The sequence below is a fragment of the Amphiura filiformis genome, chromosome 6 (genome assembly GCF_039555335.1).
Source record: "Amphiura filiformis chromosome 6, Afil_fr2py, whole genome shotgun sequence".
NCBI classification, from domain to species: domain Eukaryota; kingdom Metazoa; phylum Echinodermata; class Ophiuroidea; order Amphilepidida; family Amphiuridae; genus Amphiura; species Amphiura filiformis.
The window spans coordinates 1,820,068-1,840,820 of NC_092633.1; the positions used below are offsets into that span (position 1 = coordinate 1,820,068).

Here is a 20,753-nt window from a genome sequence, read left to right on the forward strand (position 1 = left end):
AACATAATTATGAGACCATTTTTGGACCATAATGTACATAAGAACCAGTAACACTGACAAAATTTCATCGATATAGCTCCTTCCCTTCTGGGTGATTTCAAAAACTATTGGATACCCCCTCGTATAATTACATGACTTACATGCGTTCTCATCACTGTTATCAGGACAGTCTTGTGTGTTGTCACATCGTTCCCATTCAAAGATACAGTGAAGGCCATCGTTACAACGCCAGCGGAGATGCTCAGTATTGCACTGCTGGTTCACCACATCTGTTGGGTACAACAATTTTTCACATGATTAGCGTCAATACACAGGGGCGGCATCAGGGTATTTTGATAGGGGGGCAATAAAATTTTGAATGATTGTTATGCGGCGCAACAGTGTCTGAGGGGGGGGGGGTGTGCCCCCTTCAGAATTTGAAAAATGAAAGCACAAATGAAGCCATTAGATGCAAAATTTTCACCCTTTTTTGGGTTATTTATCTATTTTCCAACTGCATATTTTTATAGATTTCATTCATGTGTTAGTAGCCTATGGTGAAATGCACCTCCTCAAACATTTATTTATCTATTACTATGCAGGAGCATGCCCAGAACCCGGGGGGCTTAAGTCTGAATGAAAAATGTTTAAGACAGGGGGGTGTCTGAATTAGAAAACTTTTGAAAGTGAAAGCCCCAATGGAGCCATTTGGTGCAACATTTTTACACATTTATTGGTTATTTTCAGAGCATTATATTTTAACAGATTTCCAACTGAGCCGTGAATTTTAGTTTTATATGAACATGCATGATCAATAACTCGCAATCAAAGCCTAAATGAAGGCATTTGGTGCAACATTTTTACATTATTATTGGTTATTTTGGAGTATAGGCCTATTATATGCATCTATTTATAGGAATATTTTCCATTCAGCTCCATTCTTTGGAAATTTGACCGAAAAAGTGGCTATAAAATGTGTTCAAATTTCCTTCAAAATTTGTGAAATAGGCCTATGGATCCACTTTTGGGGTGCTTTTTCTCCCCTTTTGATAAAAAAGCGCAGGATACTATGCCCCTGCCCCCACTGGCTATGCCACTCTCACTCCCCTCTCTCTCTCTTCCTTCTCCCTTCTCTCTTTCTCATTCTTTTTTTTTTTAAGACCCAGTGGGCCGCAGCCCCCAAAGCCCCCCTGGGCACACGCCTGATACGTACCGCAGTTAGATTCCGATTCATCACTCTCATCTGTGCAGTCAGGCTCTCCATCACACACCCACCATTTTGGAATACACACTGTGTTATCGCAGGTAAAGAATTCATCTGCTGGACACCATAAACCACCAGGAAATCTTGTAGCTGTCAAAATGGAATACATGTATAGCATATTGTCATATTAGTACAACTAGGCTTTACCAGTTGAAATCCACACACTCCCTATGGAAGACATGACCTTAATCTTTTACACAGGGAGTGTGAATTTCAAATGGGGTTACATGATGGGTAACTCCATTTAGAGGTTAATAACTGCGCATCGGTTATTTGGAGGGCATTGTGAAATATCTAGACATTTTGCCTTTGGAACCGAGGGATATTCCGAGGTCCAAAGCAAAATGTTTAGATTTTTCACAATGCCCGATTTATGATACCGATGCAAAGTTATTAACCTCATTCATAACAAATCACTTTGATCTTTTAACTTTACAAAATAACACAAAATTTTCCTCAAAAGTTTGTAAAAATAAACAATTTTAACATGTTCCCTTTCCCAAAATCGACCAGGCTAAAACAAGACGACCAATAACAAAAGTGCGTATCAGAATCTGTGCAAATATGGTAGCGCGCAATCCAAATCTGGCAGCCAGCGCTAGCGCGAGTTTATTGGACGCACAATACAGCGCGCTTGGAAGTCAATTGTGTGCGACATTGGAACAATTACGCATTTTGCGGTCAATTGTGAGATATTTTTGACCTCGGTTTGCGTTCGCGTTTTCACAAATAATAAAATATGATTGGATCGCACGCATCAAGTTTATTAATGAGGTTATGAAATGAAATCATCTACTCAATGTGTGTGTGGTAGATTAAAGTCATATACGGTCAAATTTAACACTGTACAAACAAAGATACAGGGCAATGGCTGAATCGGGGGCTGAATCATTTATAAGTACACTTAGTCCAACTTATAGATTCCCATTTTTAACTTTGATTTCATAATTTTAACAAGCACACCCTTGAAAAATAACTAATTAGGTTGAAAATGGTACCTGGATGTTGGTCTTCAAAGAAGCCTTTACAGCTGAGAAACTCGATACTTGGGCCAGGTGCTGTATTGGGCTATTCCATTTGAAATTCACACTACCTCTGATTTAGCCAAAGTCTTCCACAGAGGGAATATGTTTCTCAAATAGAATTGGCTATAGTTAATTATTTTCAAGAAACCCTGTAAATAGTTTTACCTTTATCTTCCACAACTGGAGTATATAAAATGTAAGTTATCCAATTATATATTCTATTTAAACAACATATTCTTCCTCTGTGGAAGACTTCGATTAAATTTTCCACAAGGGGAATGTGTATTTCAAATAGAATAGCCCATTGGTGGTGTGGACCCAGTCAGTGGCATCACCCCCCCCATACTGGCTACGCCACTGGACCCAGTAAAGAATTCAAGACTTACGGCAATTGGCCTCATCTGATGAATCTTCACAAGCAGCTCTGCCATCACACCTCAGGTTAGCGTCGATGCAATGTCCAGTGTCTGCACATTGGAAGGATTCAGGATCACAAGTACGGTCCGCTGAAGAATACAATGCATAGGTACAAGGTAAATGAAGAGATCCTGACAAATCTCTCTCCACCCAGGTGGCATAATACAGTGCTAGGAAGGTAGAATAAACTCGTTGAGCAAGAGGCGCGAACCCCACAACAAGTTCATTCTAGGGAATCTGGCACAAATGCTAAGGAAAAAGAAATGGGCAATTTGACATGCGAGCAGTGATCCATCATTACTTAATCATTTAATTCAGCTTTTATAATAACATCCAATCTTGGATTTACCCATCACTAATGATAGATCCTTCTATACACATTTCCATTTTACAATGCAGCATACTGATTACATAATAATATCATAACACAAAAATAGTCTTGACTGATCTTGTTATTGTAAAACAGGGGATTGTTATAATTATCTCATGGGAGAGTCCTCTTGCATGATTAGGCTATTCCAGTTGAAATCCATACACCCCCTATGGAAGACATGACCTTAATCTTCCACCCAGGGGTGTAGATTTCATTGAAATTCACACTCCTTGTGTAGAAGATTAAGGTCATATCTTTCATAGGGGGTGTATGTATTTTAATTGTAATAGCACATGGGGTTTTCCCTTACTCCATGGGTGCTCATCACGACAAATATACTCACGACAACTGGCTTCATCGGACTCATCTGTTCCACCGCAATCTAAATCTCCATCACATACCCATGCTCCGGGAATACATCTGTCATCCAAACACTTGAATTCTGATTCACTGCATCGTCTGGGCTCTAATATAGAAAGAGATCAAATTATGGCGGGAATTCATCATAATAAGACTTATCGGCTCATTTCAATATAGGGGATAAACAGGCAGCTATAATCAATAATACCAAGACTGTCAACTCTCACTATTAAAGCGTGAGACCTACACATTCGGGCACTTTCTCGCGTCACATGGTAGAAAAATGTTAGCCACGGTATAGACAAATCCAATTTCACATATTCCTACACCTCAATGGCAGCCATATTTGTGTCCCTGTCAGCTCCATCTCACCTAAAATGTGAAATGCTGGCCTTGGAGGGTATTTTAAACTGCATTCTATCACCCGTGTTACACATAGACAAATGAATGATGACAGTTTACAACACAAAAGAATCTAAATCGAATTTTAAGCGGCTTTAATCCACCCAATTGGGTAGTCACAACACCAGTTTGGTGCTGCGGGCCCGGGGCTGCGGGAACCGTATATCGTCTATATAGTAAATTGCACACCGAGGTAGTAAAATCTCACACATTATCAAAAGAAATTGCTGTCCCTCCGCATCCCTACCCCCCTCCCCACTTTTTAGATTCTCAAGCACTCGGACTTGAATAATTATGGCTCAAAATTGTAGTCGGCAAGTCCTGGTATGCCACTCTTCAACAGCATCTTACGCAAGCAATTTCAAAAAGTTGATAGCCTTGATAAGTACTCTTCTCATAACCAATCAGCAGGTAGTACTCATGTGGTTTATACTTACCACAGGTAGCTTGTTCATCAGTGCCATCTTGACAGTCCCGTTCATCATCGCACACCCAACGTTGAGGTATACACTGGTTATTACCGCATGTGAATTCACCCAGAGGATCGCATGTGTATTGGTCTGCAACAGAATTGTTCAGTTTGAAAACAGGTTAAAATAAACAACAACAACAACAACAACAACAACAACAACAACAACAACAACAACAACAACAACAACAACAACAACCACAACAAAGAAAATGTCTGAACAATGATGTGAAACAAATCTGAGATCTCTGAGATGAAACAATTTTCTGTAGATTTTGACATTTTTTTCAAATTTTGATTCACGTTCAGTGGCGGCGCCAGGAATTTTTTTTTCGGGGGGCATTGGGGGGGCAAAGTGAATTTCAGGGGGGGCAAAATTGGAAAATTTTGCCCAAAATGCCCCCCCCATAGCGCCGCCACTGTTCACATTGGTACAAATTTTGATTGAACACCTACCACACATGTCTTCATCACTGTTGTCACGACAATGGTCTCCGCCATAGCATACTGCCCAGCCTGGTATGCAGCGATAGTTGGTACGACAGCTGAACCAGCCAGTTTCACAAGTACGAGCCTCTGTACATATGTATCAAATCAAGATCAAAACATATTACGAAAAAAAATTCTTCATTTGCTTTCTATGACCATGGTCAAGTACATAATTGCATAAACCCACCCAACGTTTTCTTTACCATGGTCCACGCTAACATGCATGATCGGATGACGCATTGTATGGGTCACACGGTTGATTGTTTGTACGAACTATAGTCCAACCATAGCAACTTGGGTGCTAACGATGCTAATTAGCATCGTTGGGGAACGATGGTACGACTATAGTCTGACCATGGTCCCTTGCAGTCACATGCTAGCCGTACCATGGTCCGACCATCTTTACTCGGTAAAAAACTTACCACAAATATCTCGAGGCTCATCACTGTTATCTCCACAATCATTATCTAAATCACAATACCACAGGTCTGGGATGCAGAAGCCATTATCACACTTGAAGTAGCCATCATAACATTCATGATCTCCTGCACAGGCAACAAACAATATTGTATGTATGGGATTAGCCATATAGGTAGGAGATTATTTTAACCCCCTGAGCACTACCTGCTGATCTAACATTGCCTCTGATTGGTCAATTACATGATATCTTCACTTTAATCACCAATCAGAATGGAGCTATGCAAATAATTCACCCCAATTTCTTTGTGTGGTGAAATTATTCTAGCAATGTTGATGATAGGTCCAACTGATAATGAAAACTTCTTTTTGGCCAATCGGCAGGTAGTTCTCATGGGCTTAAGACTGTGGGATAAGTGTGTTAATGTCATAAACCAGATGGGGAAGTCCTCTTTTGGTCTTTGCAATACCTCTTTTCACCCTGATGTGGTAGTGACGTGAATGCATATTTCATTGGGCGCACGTTCAAATTGCTAGCGTTTGCTGAAAACGCTGGCGTAGATGCATACACGAAACAGCTGCCTCAATGAGTTTATGTCATTACCATATCAAGGTGAAAAATGGTATATAGCGCCCTCACCGTTTAACCATGAGATCATGGGTTAAACTAAGTCTCCTCTCTAAAATTTCCTCTCGGCGGCGTGAACAGCAGATCACCTCAGCAGCCAATCAGAGACAAGTGTGTTTCAATGCAGTATATATGCAATGTATGCTTCAAATACGCTCTCGTCAAAAGTTTATAGGAAAAGATTATAAAATATATTCTGCCTGATATTTCAAATATTGTCTAAAACAGAGGATCAAGTGCATATATGAAAATTGCTTTCATTTTTGTTTTAACCCCATGAGAACTACCTGCCTATCGGTCAAAAAAGAAGTTTTCATTATCAATTGGACCAATCAGCAACATTGTTAGAATAATTTCACCACACAAAAAAATTGGGGTGAATTATTTGCAAAGGTCCATTCTGATTGGTGATTAAATTGAAGATATCACATAATTGACCAATCAGAGGCAATGTTAGATTGGCAGGTAGTGCTCAGTGGATTAAAGAACTTACTACAAGTTTCCATTGACTCGTCAGCACCATCACCACAATCGTCACTTTGATCACACTTAGATGTGAGAGGAATGCACTTGCCAGAAGTGCAACGGAATTCCCAGTCTTGGCATTCAGTATCCCCTGTACAGGAAAGGAAGAAAAATGGATTTTATTATCATTGTGATAGACAAACACTTCTGAATGAACAGTAGTATTATTTATAGGCAGCCCCCCAAATTTGCAAAAGTATACAAAAAGTCCCAAAATTTCAGAATTTGCGAGCGTAGGGGAGCAAAAAAAAAATCAGGTTTTTATGCTTTTTGGTCAAAAAAGGTCCACATGTTGGGAAGAAAGTCCACTTTTCACAAAATCGCACCCCCTCCTTGGAAAAAAGTCCACTTTTTCCAAAATCAGCACCCCCCCAAAAAAATCCTGCATACGGGTCTGTTTATAGGCGATCTAGAATTTCGAGAATGGCACAATGTGTAAAGTAAGTAAGACCCCTAATTTTTATGTATTTTTATGAAAAGCTATAATTGAAGACAGAGATAAAAAGACTAAAATGTGTTTGACGTAACTGTCAATCAAATTCAATACGATCCTTGATTGGTTAATTAGCACGTAAAAGGAGGGTCAATTTATCTGGTGCCGGTCGGAATAGCAGAAAATGGTGAAAATTACCTACTTTTACAAGGCGAAAAGCAACTTTCTAGGCATTGTTGTCATGGTGCCTTCGGGAAAGGAAGTTTCCTACTATAAAGACCTAACTTTTGAGGTGGTTTGTATGTTTGAAGGTGCAAAATTAACAATAAGGCATCCGGTTTTACTGCCGCATTCAGTAACTCATCATCACAACACACTTGTAAACAAACCGTGCTCAAGTTTGATTGACAGATGACGTCAGACGCATTTTAGTCTTTTTATTTCTGTCTTCAATTCTATTTGGTGGTATGAAGCCTTTATTGCACATCCAAGATGGCTGTTCATGCCATGGCGGCCATCTTGGACATGTGGTGAAGAGAATTATATTCCCATTAATGGGTCGTGTGCAGCTCACACTATGGACCACAAGAGCCTCATCCCAATGGCATAGTCCAATAACCTCAATTACATAATCATAGTTCAAAATTTGACCTCAAGTTGCAGAGTATGAGGTTTTGTACTCAAATCGTCAAAGGTCATTCAATGAATGTACAAATGTATTGGGGTTTAAGAACTGTTCCCCTGATAGATGAGCATGTTGTGGATCCTAGTGTCATGAAGTGATAAACTGATAACTAAAACTCACCACATCCTTGCTCATCCGCGCCATCAACACAGTTGACACTTCCATCACACAATAGGTTTGGATGTAAGCATTGATTAGATGTCGAGCACTGAAACGTCTTTGGAGGGCAATGACGATGTCCTGTAGAGCAAGAAATAAACAGAGGGAGTATGGTTTTCAAATAACACAGCTTCTGAATTTCATACACCCTTTTAAGAAAGAATCAACATGAAATTACACACACAGAGGTTAAATTTCAAACCGAGTTGGTTACTGTGCTAATTCCATTTGAAATTATTACTCCCCCTGTGGAAGATATTTCCACAATCTTCCATGGGTGGAATGTGAATTTTAAATGGAAGAGCGTAATAAGAGGTTTAAGTGAAGTTCAAGTGATGTTCACTGATATCATAAGAACATGGTTTTCTAGTTTGACTCAGTGCACCACCAATGGACAAGGAAAACTTTTTACGGGACCAGGGGTCAATGTATATGTTTCGGGTCAAAATATAAAGATCATGATGGACAATGGTACGTGTTCTTCAAAATTTGGAAATTGAAAACTTCTTTTGATCTTAGGTCATAATAAATGATCTATTACAGCTTCATTTCTAATTTTGTCTTTAATACAAAATAATGAAGCAGGAGATGGCCTATATGCTTCACCCTAGCAGGGTGTAAGACAATGTGAGACACAATTAATATATGCAAGGATCGGAAATAAACAATGCAAGCCCAAGAAATTATGATTTAAATTAGCTGTCTGGGGCTCAAGCAAACTGACATATGAAAATAATGTTCTTATTGTCTTACACCCTGCTAGGGTGAAGCATATAGGCCGCCTCCTTCTTCATTATTTAATATTCTATTACCTCCACGACCCATTATTCAAAATCGCAAGCACTGTGATTTGTTAAAAAGCGTCACGTGAGAGCCCATTATTCTGCAATAATGGGCCAAGCGCCGTAACACATTCTCGCACTACGGCTTGGTTACGCGTGCAATATTTCGCGATCTGGCGCTGTCACTTACGCGTACTCGCTCCACCTTGAAGTAAACAACTTAAAATATTTTTGCCAAAAATGACATTTCTCTTTAAATTGCACTATTTTCTGGTAATAGAATAGAAATAAAGGGTGCAGCATTATCCTTTTACGCAAATAATGTGTCCTCGGCAGTAAAAGCGTTTAAATAATGGGTTCACTGCGCCTCACCCATTATTTACGTTTTACTGCCTCGACACATTATTTGGGTGTAAAGGATAATGCATTACCCTTTATTTCTTAATTATAATTGGCCGCAGAGATACAATGAGAGAATTATCATGGGGACTTAAGTTGAGATTGCCCGAGTACCAATTGTGAACTCAGGTCTCAGGTAGTGCAGTGGTTAGACTCTGGACCGGTAATCCAGCGACCGGGGTTTAATCAGTGGTTACGGCCTTGGACTCATAATCTGAGAGCTTGCTCGACGTGCGTGAGTTCGATTCCCCGTCCCAGCACCGTGTTGCGCCCTTGGGCAAGGCGCTTTGCCTCGCTTGCCTCACCCCACCCAGGTGCAATGGGAAGCTGTTAGGGGTAGTCACAGTCGTTGTACTGATGGACCCTGCGCCACTTGTAGGCTGCAAACGTGGTTCCGACATATTCTAATGACGGCGGAATAAATGTAAAGCGCTCAGAGGCTGTTTACGGCATAAAGCGCTATATAAATGTCTACATTTTTATTTTATATACAAAAACAGAAAACGGAATTTAGATGATTTTTACAATTTTCAGAATGAGTAAATTGCTGAATGGGTCTCTAATAGCTAGATATGAACAGTGTAGCCAGGATTTTGGAACCGAGGGGGCACAACTTGTAAATGTACCGACGGGTTGACCCAAAATTTTGTTGCATGGTTTGAAAAAGTGAAGAGCAAAAAAAAAAAGAAGAAAAAAAAAGGATAATAGGCGCTACTAACATAAAAACACATCACATAATTTTTATGTATAATTCACAATTTTTCATAATTTTTTTACAATTCTACCCTTTTTTCTGTCACCCTGAGTGAAAAATAGTCTATTGTTAACCCAGTTTTTTTTCACCAACGCCTTCCGTCTACTGACAGCCTTACATGAACCGACAGCCATGACGATAAGGGGGAACCGGCCCCCTGCCCCCCTCCCCACTGGCTACGCCACTGGATATGAAGGTTTTGGGCTGTATGAACACATCTTAAAATATGGAATTATATCAAAGGAATTTCATCCAATCAAACTATTCTGGATGATAATGCTCTGCATGCTAGCCATAGGCTTCAACATAAAAACTCCCAAGTTTGGAGATATTTTCTGAAAATATCAAGAGCTATCTCAAGAACCACTGAACCGATACTAGGCTTGATTGTACTCATTTTAATGCATTTTTCATGCTGCATCCAAATATGGTCATGGCAATTAACAATTCTGAAATTATTGAATTAAAATTTAAAAAAAATTGAAACTTGTGGTCTGCAGTCGACACCCACGTGGGGAGGGTTATCACCCCCATGCTTACCAGTACAGCCAACTTCATCGGCGCCATCATGACAGTCGTCATCTCCATCGCATACATAGTATGCTGGTATACATCGGTGGTTACTCTCGCAGCGAAACTGAGTGTTGATGCAATCAGAAACACAAGTATTTTGATCTGTCAAAAGATAGTTATCTGGACAAGCGCATGTGAATCCACCACCGGGTTTCAATAGACACAGATGACTGCATCCACCATTGCTATATTGACATGGATTTGTTGTTATCATAGCTGAAAAAAAAAAAAGCAAATTGCGTCAAATGCTGATAGGCGTTAGGCTTAACACTGACCTGAAACTGACTTTTACTAGTAAAAAAATGGAACTCAAAATAAGCTGAAAACAGCGTAAAAGTGGGCTGAACATAAAAGAATATATGTAAATTTGAGGGAAAAAAACTGAAAGTTGCTAAAAAGCTGATAGGTTTCAGGTATTTCCAGAATTTATTGAACAGTTTGGTTGTCATAAATTGCAGGGGGCCGCATTTATTAGAGGGGACTTTAAAGACCCATTCAGTGATCCCAGCAAAAGTATAAAAAAATTAAAATTGTTTATAAATTGCTTAAAAGTGAAGGATAAGTCATTCAAATTGCCATTTGGTGTTTTTGAAATAAAAAATTTGGCAAAAAATAAAGAAAGCAGCAGTATATTAATGAAGTTGAAGCCCCATATTTGAATACATGTAGCTAATTTCGATACTGTCAGTATCTAAATTACAGATTTACGTAAATTCTATATTTTTGTCTTAAATACATGGCTTTTGGCTGAACCACTAGCAGGCTATGTTTACATATCTATGACAATGCCTCATTTCAAATATATAGTTTTAGTTTTGGTTTTGGTCACGTGGTTTCCTATTGTCCTGCCTAACCACTTGAATCATAAGATATCGAACTCATTGTTTCTACCTTTTGTTTAAAACCGAACATTTGTGTCAGTCAGTTTCGGTTTTGGTTTCAGTTTCTTATAAGTGGTGTGGATCGTAAAATTATTTGATTTGAAGTTACCTACTCTATGTATACAAAAGAAATGTTTAAATTTCGCAGTGCAATATTCACGAGCAGAGAAGTCAAACAAAGCAGTCTACATTTGAAAGCATTGATTTAGTTTGAAAGCATTGACTTGAGACTACGAATTAGCCTAAGCTGATTTCACTGTGAAAATATATAGACCATCGAAATATTTCCACAGACATTACAATAGCCACTTGACAGATTATGACTTCATTGTTATAAACACTATTATACGCAACTCTATTTATGTGCATGTCGCATGACGGAAGATCAATATCATAGAAAGCCACATAGAAAGCTGGTTTAAACTAACTTTTATTCAATTTATTTATTGGAGAATAGAGAGAGAGAGAGATAGAAGAGATCACCAGGGAAAGAGGGTATGTGTGTGTGTGTGAGGGGGAGGGGGTAAGGGTAAGGGTAAGGGAGAAAGAGAAACAGAGGGAGAGAGCATTGGAAGTGGGAAGGGAAGGAGGGGGAGAGGGGGCTCAAGAGTGGAGTGGAATAATAGGGAAGAGTCAATATCGAGTGTGGGGAGGGGGAGGGAGGTGGTTATATATAGGTGGCGGAGGGAACATAGGTAAGAGGTATGGGTTGTGCTTTCCGGGAAATAATCTAATTCATAATCAAATCATCTGCATCATCATGCATCGTTTATATTTCAGACAAATAAACAAAACACCCCCCCCCCCCACCCCTCAATATATGCACATGATTTCTACATGTAGGCCTAGGTCTCAAATATATATATCCATAACTTATCAAACGGAATCTCGGTGTAATTTATGGTGTCATGGAAGTGGGCCACCCACGGCAAAAAGTCGCCAGCGTTGATAGATATCGATAATGAAAATGTTAGCACAATAGGCTATTATATACATTATGGTTATAGGGCATTATACTTTTGATTATATATACCCTCTTGTGTCCTCCCAGCACAATAGTGTTATGATTGCATACCAGTTCATCTCCACATTTTAATCCCTTGATTTTTGGTTTCTGAACAATAGAGAAACCAAAACTATATATTTGAAATGAGGGAATGACAAAAGTACCAAAATCTGAATTTTGATGATTTTTACGATCGACCGGATGAGCAAATCACTGAATGGGCCTTTAACAAAGGGGAATACAGTATCATGTTTGCTATTGCTTACGTTGCTTCAGAGGGTGCAGTACATGAAGGTCCATTGGCCTATGCACTAGATCAACAAGAACTTCCTGCATGCTGCTACCGTCTCGTTTGTTAGCACGGTACAACTTGAACTCATTCCAATCCGTCCAGAACATCGTGTCCTCAAATACGTCTACTGAGAATGGATGAGCTATCCTGTGAGTCACGTCATCGCTGATGACACGGTGCATATTAGAGAAATCAAAGTCTGCATATCTAGAAGATGACATAGAAATAAAACAGTTAATGCCTATAGATTTAATGCACTTAAGGGATGGGGTATGAACGTTTGGACAGTATTTATTGCGGGACATGAGAGCACATCAGACATATCGAATTGCATTCTGAATACGAAGAATGTCTTTCTGATATCAAATAATTTTCATTTTTTGAAATTCAGGATATAATACAAATTTTATGACAAATTATTAAAATTTGATATTTTTCACATTTTTGATATATAACAGTCCTCAAAGTAAATTTTATAAATCTAATGATATATTCTTAAAATGTATGTAGCTGGGAGGAAAAGCTGACGATCAATTGAAAATTTTGACCTTTCATATTGAAGATATGGATTTTTTCCCCAAAATGACCTGATTTTTTATACGAAAAGTCAACATTTTCAATTGATCGTCGGCTTTTCATCCCACCTACATGCACTTTAAGTATAAATCATCAGATTTATAAAGTTTACTTCGAGTACTGTTAAATATCAAAAATATTAATTTTAATCATTTGCTATAAAATATGTATTACATTGCGAATTTCAAAAAATCAAAATTATTTGATATCAGAAGGACATTCTTCGTATTCAGAATGCAATTCGATATGTCTGATGTGCTCTAATTAGAGAATAAACGATAGGAATTTTTATTTTGCCTATCCTCTACCGTGTGATAGGCGACAGGCAGGTCCAATATTTACCTAACTGGTAAGAGCTGTCAGTGTGCACCCTGCCCCTTCTCCCCTGCCTGAAATGCCTTTATCCCTGCCTGCAAAATCCTAGCAACCCTAATTCATTTAATTCATCAGTGTTAATAGTGTCACCAAAAAGTGAACCATTTTGACAAAACTGATCAAAACGGTTAAAAGCAGCTCTCTAATGAAATATAAAATGAAAAATGAAATTAAGTTGTAGTTTTCCATAACCTGAAGCTTATTTTGATATCCAGAGGCAGGTTTAGGACTGTCATGGTTCTTCCAATGCAGCAGAGCAAAAGCGTGGCCAGGATTGCATTGTTTTAACTCTCTCCCCAGCAGTGTCCACTCAAAAATTCCAGAATTGTAAATGTTTATGACCATATTTGGAATCGGCATGAAAAATGCATTAAAATGAGTACAAACAAGCCTAGTTTAGGTTCAGCAGTTCTTAAGATAGCTCTTGAAATTTTGAGAAAATATCTCAAAACTTGGATTTTTGGTTGAAGCATGCAGAGCATTAACTTACGCAATGTAATCCAAGTGTGCATCTGTCCAGTAAATCTTGTCTGATGTAAAGTCAATGCTAATACCATTAGGCCATACAATGTCTTTGTTGTGCAATTCTCTTTCGTCTGATCCATCCGTCCCTACTCGTCCGATATAAGCGTTTAATCCCCAGTCAGTCCAGTAAACGTAGCTGAAATAGTCAACAAACAAATACTAAATCTATATATAGTGAAAACCTGGGAGAGAGGGGTTACTCCCATTGTGACCTGTACACCATCCGCGAGAATCAACTTTTGAAAAAGCACCCTAAACAAGGATTTAACCCTTGGCTGAAACAATACCCTAAACAGGCAACACGCACCTGTTTTCACACCCTAAACAGGGATTTTATTCCTTGCATCAAATTTCATACCCTAAAGAAGGATTGCTGTGCTATTTCACACCCGAAACATGGATCACTTTTTCAATCCTCTAAATGAATTTGCATAGTTCAAGGCCCGAGGGTAATAGATTAATGACTGATTAGTAGCTGGGGATATCTTTGGAAGTGCTACAAATATGATTTCGAGACCAAAATGGAGTTAAAAGACAACTGTTTGTCCCCAACTGATCGATCATGACATTGCAATTTTGCTACCCTTTTTTCCAATTTTTCATATATTTGACACCTTAAACATGATGTGTGCGTAACGTGCCTACCCACAAAAACTACCTTTTGTATGTGTTTTTTCTTCTTGTGAATGGTGCAGGCCACAATGGGAGTGACCCCCCCCCCCCTGGAGTGAAAACCACCTCAAAGTGCTACCATATATTGATCTTTGGAATCAGTTCACATCCTTCATACATGTGACCGTAATACATGTACAGCTTTTTGTATATTGGACCGGCAGCTTTTAAGCATTAAAATGTCCCCTCCAAAGGCACTCTCATGGTTCATTTATCCAATACACTGATAATCAAATATTCAAGAATAACATATTTATAGAAAACCACATTTTGGCATGGGGTTAGATTTTTACTAACACATGAAATTTTTTTACTGTTGGTAAAAATTCGTTTTTTTCTTGCCCATATCTGAAGTCTTTTTGATTTGATTTCATTTGTTCGGTTTTTGACAACCCTGGATAACCCAAGAAAGCCTCTATTGAAGCTTATTTCCATTGGGGTCCATTTGAATACCGGGGCGGGTTGGGAACAGTCAGGGGTAAACACCCTACTCTTTTCGAAACTGGCTGCGAGATACATGTAACAGGTATGGCTCTCTGCACACGGGACCGACGGACTTAACATCCCCTCCGAAGGATTTGAACAATTTCATGATTCATTTACCCAATTCTAAATGAACCATGGGGAGAGCGGAAGTCTGAATTTAATCTACAGAGGTTGCCAATTAATTTTAGACTTCTTTTTTTCCAAGTCAATAAATATCCCAGCAAATCGCCACAGCTGGGAATTGAACCGGGACCTCGTGCACTAAAGGAAAGTACCCTAACCATTGCGCCACGCTCTCCCACAACAGTCACACCTGTAACAAATACTTGTAATTCAACTTTAGGTCTACAATTTAAGGGTATAGAAATACTACTTCATGATAATATAATAAATATATGTGACATGATCAAGGGGAATGAGTCACATGTCGGCCCTGGTCGAAAATGAGTTTTACATATTTTTCTAAAGAGGACATTTAGAGCTTCCAGAAACTGAAAACCCCATGTTGATACGACCTTTCTTTGTGAAGTTACGTTAATTTATCAATCGCTGAAAACAATATAAAACAAAAGAATTTTAACACTTTCTTTGCCAATATCTCAAAATCAATATTAGCGACATCCGACTCATTTCCCTTGATCGAGTCACATATTAACTTACGCATTTCTGGGGTCAACAGCCACACCTCTAGGTTCAAACAAGTTTTCTCTCACCAATGTCTTTCGTTGGCTGCCATCTACATTGCACACTTCCAATACATCCAACAGTCTGTCTGTAAAGTATAATTTCCTGAAAACAAAATAATGACAATATAGTTACTTAAATGTTCCAATGTGTAGCCCACAGGAGGGGGGTTACCATATAGGGACGTACCGCAAATATGCAGTGGCATATAGCATGGGTCATCACATTGGGGGCACCGACCATGATTGGGGGCACTGGATCTGATTGGGGGCACAAGCCGTTCTTCAGCAATTTTCGTATGGGATTTTTTAAATTTCAGATCAATTGGGGGGCACACCCCCCTCCAATTTTGGTATACACCAATCCGAGAAGCGTTTACTGTATTTGGCCCTCTATTGACGGAACCACAATTGTACCAGTGCGGGAGATTTAATTTGTTCAATCAATTCATGGTCGTGTATTGAAAATTACTGTTGTGTACAATTCTGTATAGCACACTAACAAGTAATTGATTGAACCCCCGACCTTGGGACACCGCAGTTTTACGTCGGGGACACCGCAGGAATGGCCTAGTCGGATTGGTGTATATGGATGGGATTTTTTCAAACTTTTCCCCTCAAAATAGCCCAATTTTGCTGAGCTGTTGCCACCAAATTTTGGCAAAAGCTGTAAAAACTTTTCATGAAAAAAGTGTTGATCAGAGGAAAGGAGTGTCAAGTTCAAATTTGCCATAGTAAAACTGTAGTGCGCTCAAACAATATCTCCCATGGGGGGAGGGTTCAAATGGAGTTGCCCATTTAGGTAACCCCATTTGAAATTCACACTCCCTGTGTGGGAGGTTAAGGACATGTCATCCATAGGGGGTATAGATTGCAAAAAGAACAGCCCAATGCTTACTTTGTAACCCAGTCTACAGCTATGCCTTCCACATCAGGGACACTCTCTTTGATGATAGTCTTCCTGGCAGACCCGTCAAAATTCATTTCTATGATGCTACGAGCTGAAACATCCGCCATGTAGTACTTTCCCACCGCATAATCGTAGTCAAATGCAACAAGGAAACTAAAGTCCTGTGCTAATGCCTCACCGTTGCCACTAGTAGCTGGTAAGATTCCAGAGCTTCGCAGGTAAAACTTATTACAGAAAATCAGTTCCGGAATCACTGTAGGGAAAGCAACAAAAATTTGGCAAATGTTCATAAAAAAAAGATTCAAAAAGGTCATGTCAGGATACTTTAATGAAGGGCGGGCGAAATTAAGTAACAATCTGATTGTTTGGTGGCATACCATTTGCTTTGACATTTCAGAGAGGTTATTGTATTAGAGTGAGAGCTAATGGGATCAACAGGCTCTTGAAGAATACTTAGCATTCTTAAACACTTGCGAACGTTCCTGCAATCTTATTGGTTCTTACCCAGCTTTACCCATGTGATATGACACGATATAACACGGGTCAGCGCGTGTGCGTCAACGCGATACGCGTACTTGCTATTTGGACCAATCGGAGGCGCACAGCAATAATGAGACTGATCGATTTTAAGCCCTAGGTAATTCCTTGCAAAATGTAGGTTTAATTTGTAAAATTTCTATGATATTTTAAGTGTTTAAGAATGAGAATAAAGGTATTGTTTTTTAGCCGCTGTCGTGCATCTATCGTCTCATATAACATGGGCGACATCATTATTTTGGCGTAAAACAACTCGCCGCCTCGTTGTTTTACTTAAAATAATGATGTCGCCCGTTATATGAGACCATAGATGCACTCCAGGGGCTAAAAACAATACCTTTATTCTCTAAATATTTCACGCATGTTCAATATAAATCATTATAATTGTTACAATACTGCAATTACTTTTATTTAAAACAAACTCATATTGACCAATCAATAAAACGAATAAAAATGTTCATCTCTCAATACGCAATATTCAAAATTTCTACACCGAAATTGTCTACAGTTATAACGTCATGGGTATTTATGCTCAACTGTCGCCATCCTTCATTTGTATTACTGGGGCGTCATTGCACCAGACAATTCCGGCACCCGGAAATTTTTATGGTCAATATGTAAAATAAAACCATGTGATTCATGCTTGATAATAATATATAAGGCATAATTCTGTGATTACTGGAGACTTCTCCATCAATACCTTTGTGAATACATAATATTCAATGTGGTGGTTAAGAAAAACCCAACAAATTGACAAATTTGTATTCGATTCCTATGTGCGGACCACTTACCACCGGTCATATGGTCATTTGAAATTCAATTTTTAATTGATAAATTTTTAATAAGCAATGATTTTTTTAATGGGTGAAAATTTGCTAAAATGATCTTTACCATCAACAATAATAGTAAAGCAAACACAACCTTCCAGGCTTGTTCCATGATTTTTATATAGACATTTAAGACTTAAAGCCATATAGTAACATTTCCATAAAATTAGATTAGTATTTCTTTTCCATAAAATGTTAGCTTTTACTGTTAGATATGTCCCCTTTTAATTTTACACCAAACAACTAAGGTAAAGCAAAGAAAATTATATCGCCAACGCGTGTCACTCTGTCAGTTGTGCTATACGGTACAGTGTGTGACCGTCTGTGTACGTACTGTGTTATGAACATCGCGTACATGTTCAACTAATATTTCCATCTTAATAATAAGTAGACCACTTAGACGACTCTCCCCTATTTCATTTAACCTAGTAACATAGTACCCATTAATTTGTTGATTTGAATAATAATGTCAAACAAACAAACAAACGAACAAACATACATCAACTCCGTTTGTTTACCTGGACTGGTAGCAATGCATGTGATGCCATCTGCTTGTAAAGTGTAATCTTCCACACAGCTGCATTTTGTAACCCTGGTATTGCTGTTATAAGAGCACTGTTGACTGCACACACTCGGGAATAGAGTACACTGATCAATGTCTGCAATAAAGAACATATACCGTATTCGTCCGAGTATAGTCCCACCCGTTTTTTAGGTGGGGGTGGGATTATACTCGAATTAAAAAAAAAAAATATTTTTTCGGTTTTGGAGTGTCCCGGACCTAGACCTAAATGCTAGGATCATTCATGGTTGACCTAAAAAATTTGCATGATTTGTTTGTGTTTTTAATATGAAAATTGATAATTTGTATTCATGTCATTAATGATTTCAAAATGCAATAACGAGATCCTAGCATTAGAGCAGCCCATCGGTCCATCATTCATGGTTGATCTAAAAAAATGTGCATGATTGTTTGTATTTTTAATATGAAAAATGATAATTTGTATTCATGTCATAAACTATTAATGATTTCAAAATGCAATAATGAGATTTTTTTTTTTTTACAATTTCTGGAATTTTTCTAAAAATGGGGAGTGGGACTATACTCGAACGTGGGACTATATTCAGACGAATACGGTAATTGACAATATGTGACCGTTCACGGCGAATGAGCCGTAAATTCCTCCCCCGGTCAATTTTGTTTTATTTCGTGTTTAAAAAATAAACATCATAAACTTAAAAATGGTATATCATTTGACTTCAAGCGATATCCAGAAGCGGGGTTATGGTTTGTTAAACTTTGCTCCTTCAACAAAATTGTAGCTTTTTACGTTTTTACATGTGTCTCTTTTTCCACACTGCTGGCAATAAATATCAAACAGTCATAATTGGCGGTCATTTCAAATCATCCCCAAGTCAACGAGGTTTAAGAAAGTTCTCTCATTGTTAATTGTTGGTTATGCATAAAATACAATGCCTGGTAACCCACCACTTGAACAGGATTTAGCAAAAGCAAACAAAGACCAGAGCTATTAAAAGTTCTATAGCCATCTAAGGTAGAAGCTTATTATCCACTTCAACAATAGGATTATTGATTAGTTTTTGACTATCAAAATAAGACAGATGTCGGGCCAGCTTAAGTTACCAATCAATACGACCTTCGTACACATTTTACACCATACCGTAACTCAGAATACAATTTAGGGAATTTACGGCTCATTTGTGCTGCCGGGTCAGATATTATAATCCATATATCTTCCTCGAGTCAGTAAAGTGAAATCAAATTTTGAGATTTTCTCAAAAGATGTTCATTTTTGAAGGAATCTCTTATGCTAGTTGGATTGTTTCCTTGCATCATTTCCTTTCTGAAAATGTATACTTTTATATAATTCTCATCATTACATTTAAAGATACATTAAAAAACATTACTATCTAAATTACTGACTCGAGAAAGGTATACAGACTATAGGGACTATATGGGTGTACATGATTGCGTCATCTGACTATTCACGCTGAACTGCATGATCGGATGACGCATTGTGCAGGTTACATGGTTGGTTGTTTGTACTAACTTTAGTCCGACCATATTAACTTGGGCACTAAAAAGATGGTATGACTATCGTCGCTTGCGGTCACACGCTACCCGTACCATGGTCCGACCATCTATACTTGTTAAAAACATGCACATAACCACGGTCTAAGACTTCAACTCATAATCACGAGTTAACTTGAGGTTGTGGGTTTGAATCACCACTGCATCAACTTGTTGTGCATTTAGAAAAAAGGCTCTTCACCCATATTGTCTCTCCCAACCCAGGTACACAAATGGGTACCAGCTTTTGCCAGGACGGTAGCAGACTCGCTGTGGAGGAGATGTAGCGATCCCCATGCAGCAGCATTTCAAACAGGAGTCTAGCCCAATCATTTATAGAGAAATGGGGGGGGGGTAAAGCTAGTGTAAAATTGAAAAGTGGCCCGTTAAATGCAAAATTCACCTTAGTGTGCAATTTAAAAAAGTTGCCACTTTGTGCATGATCATCACTATAACACATGGCAAAAAACAACCTGATGCCCACCAGGAATACTTTTGTCTTTGCACCCTCAGACAGCTGTCCGTCACTGAACCTGAAATGTTTGACCCCTCGAAAGAATTTTTACAATGACCACACTGGTGTACATTATTATACTTGGGTGCCCCTCACCCCCCAACAGACAACTTACTGCCCACCAGGAATATTTTTGTCTTTGTACCCTCAGACAGCTGTCCGTCACTGAACCTGAAATGTTTGACCCCTCGAAAGAATTTTTACAATGACCACACTGGTGTACATTATTATACTTGAGTGCCCC

At 38.6% G+C, this 20,753-nt stretch overlaps 1 protein-coding gene across 4 annotated transcripts in view; it reads right to left on the minus strand.

Moving 5' to 3' along the window:
- LOC140154802 (low-density lipoprotein receptor-related protein-like) overlaps positions 1-20,753 on the minus strand; it is a 134,813-nt gene that overhangs the window by 38,767 nt on the left and 75,293 nt on the right. For all 4 annotated transcript variants that reach the window (XM_072177384.1, XM_072177382.1, XM_072177383.1 and 1 more), the window contains exons 10-24: positions 18,422-18,562; positions 16,528-16,792; positions 15,607-15,735; positions 13,754-13,924; positions 12,287-12,519; positions 10,101-10,349; positions 7,587-7,706; positions 6,317-6,439; positions 5,201-5,323; positions 4,746-4,865; positions 4,258-4,380; positions 3,402-3,524; positions 2,655-2,774; positions 1,193-1,333; positions 141-269 (exon numbers count right to left, since the gene is read on the minus strand). In XM_072177384.1, the coding sequence (XP_072033485.1) occupies positions 141-269; positions 1,193-1,333; positions 2,655-2,774; positions 3,402-3,524; positions 4,258-4,380; positions 4,746-4,865; positions 5,201-5,323; positions 6,317-6,439; positions 7,587-7,706; positions 10,101-10,349; positions 12,287-12,519; positions 13,754-13,924; positions 15,607-15,735; positions 16,528-16,792; positions 18,422-18,562 (2,310 nt within the window). The remainder of the gene's footprint in view (positions 1-140; positions 270-1,192; positions 1,334-2,654; positions 2,775-3,401; positions 3,525-4,257; positions 4,381-4,745; positions 4,866-5,200; positions 5,324-6,316; positions 6,440-7,586; positions 7,707-10,100; positions 10,350-12,286; positions 12,520-13,753; positions 13,925-15,606; positions 15,736-16,527; positions 16,793-18,421; positions 18,563-20,753) is intronic.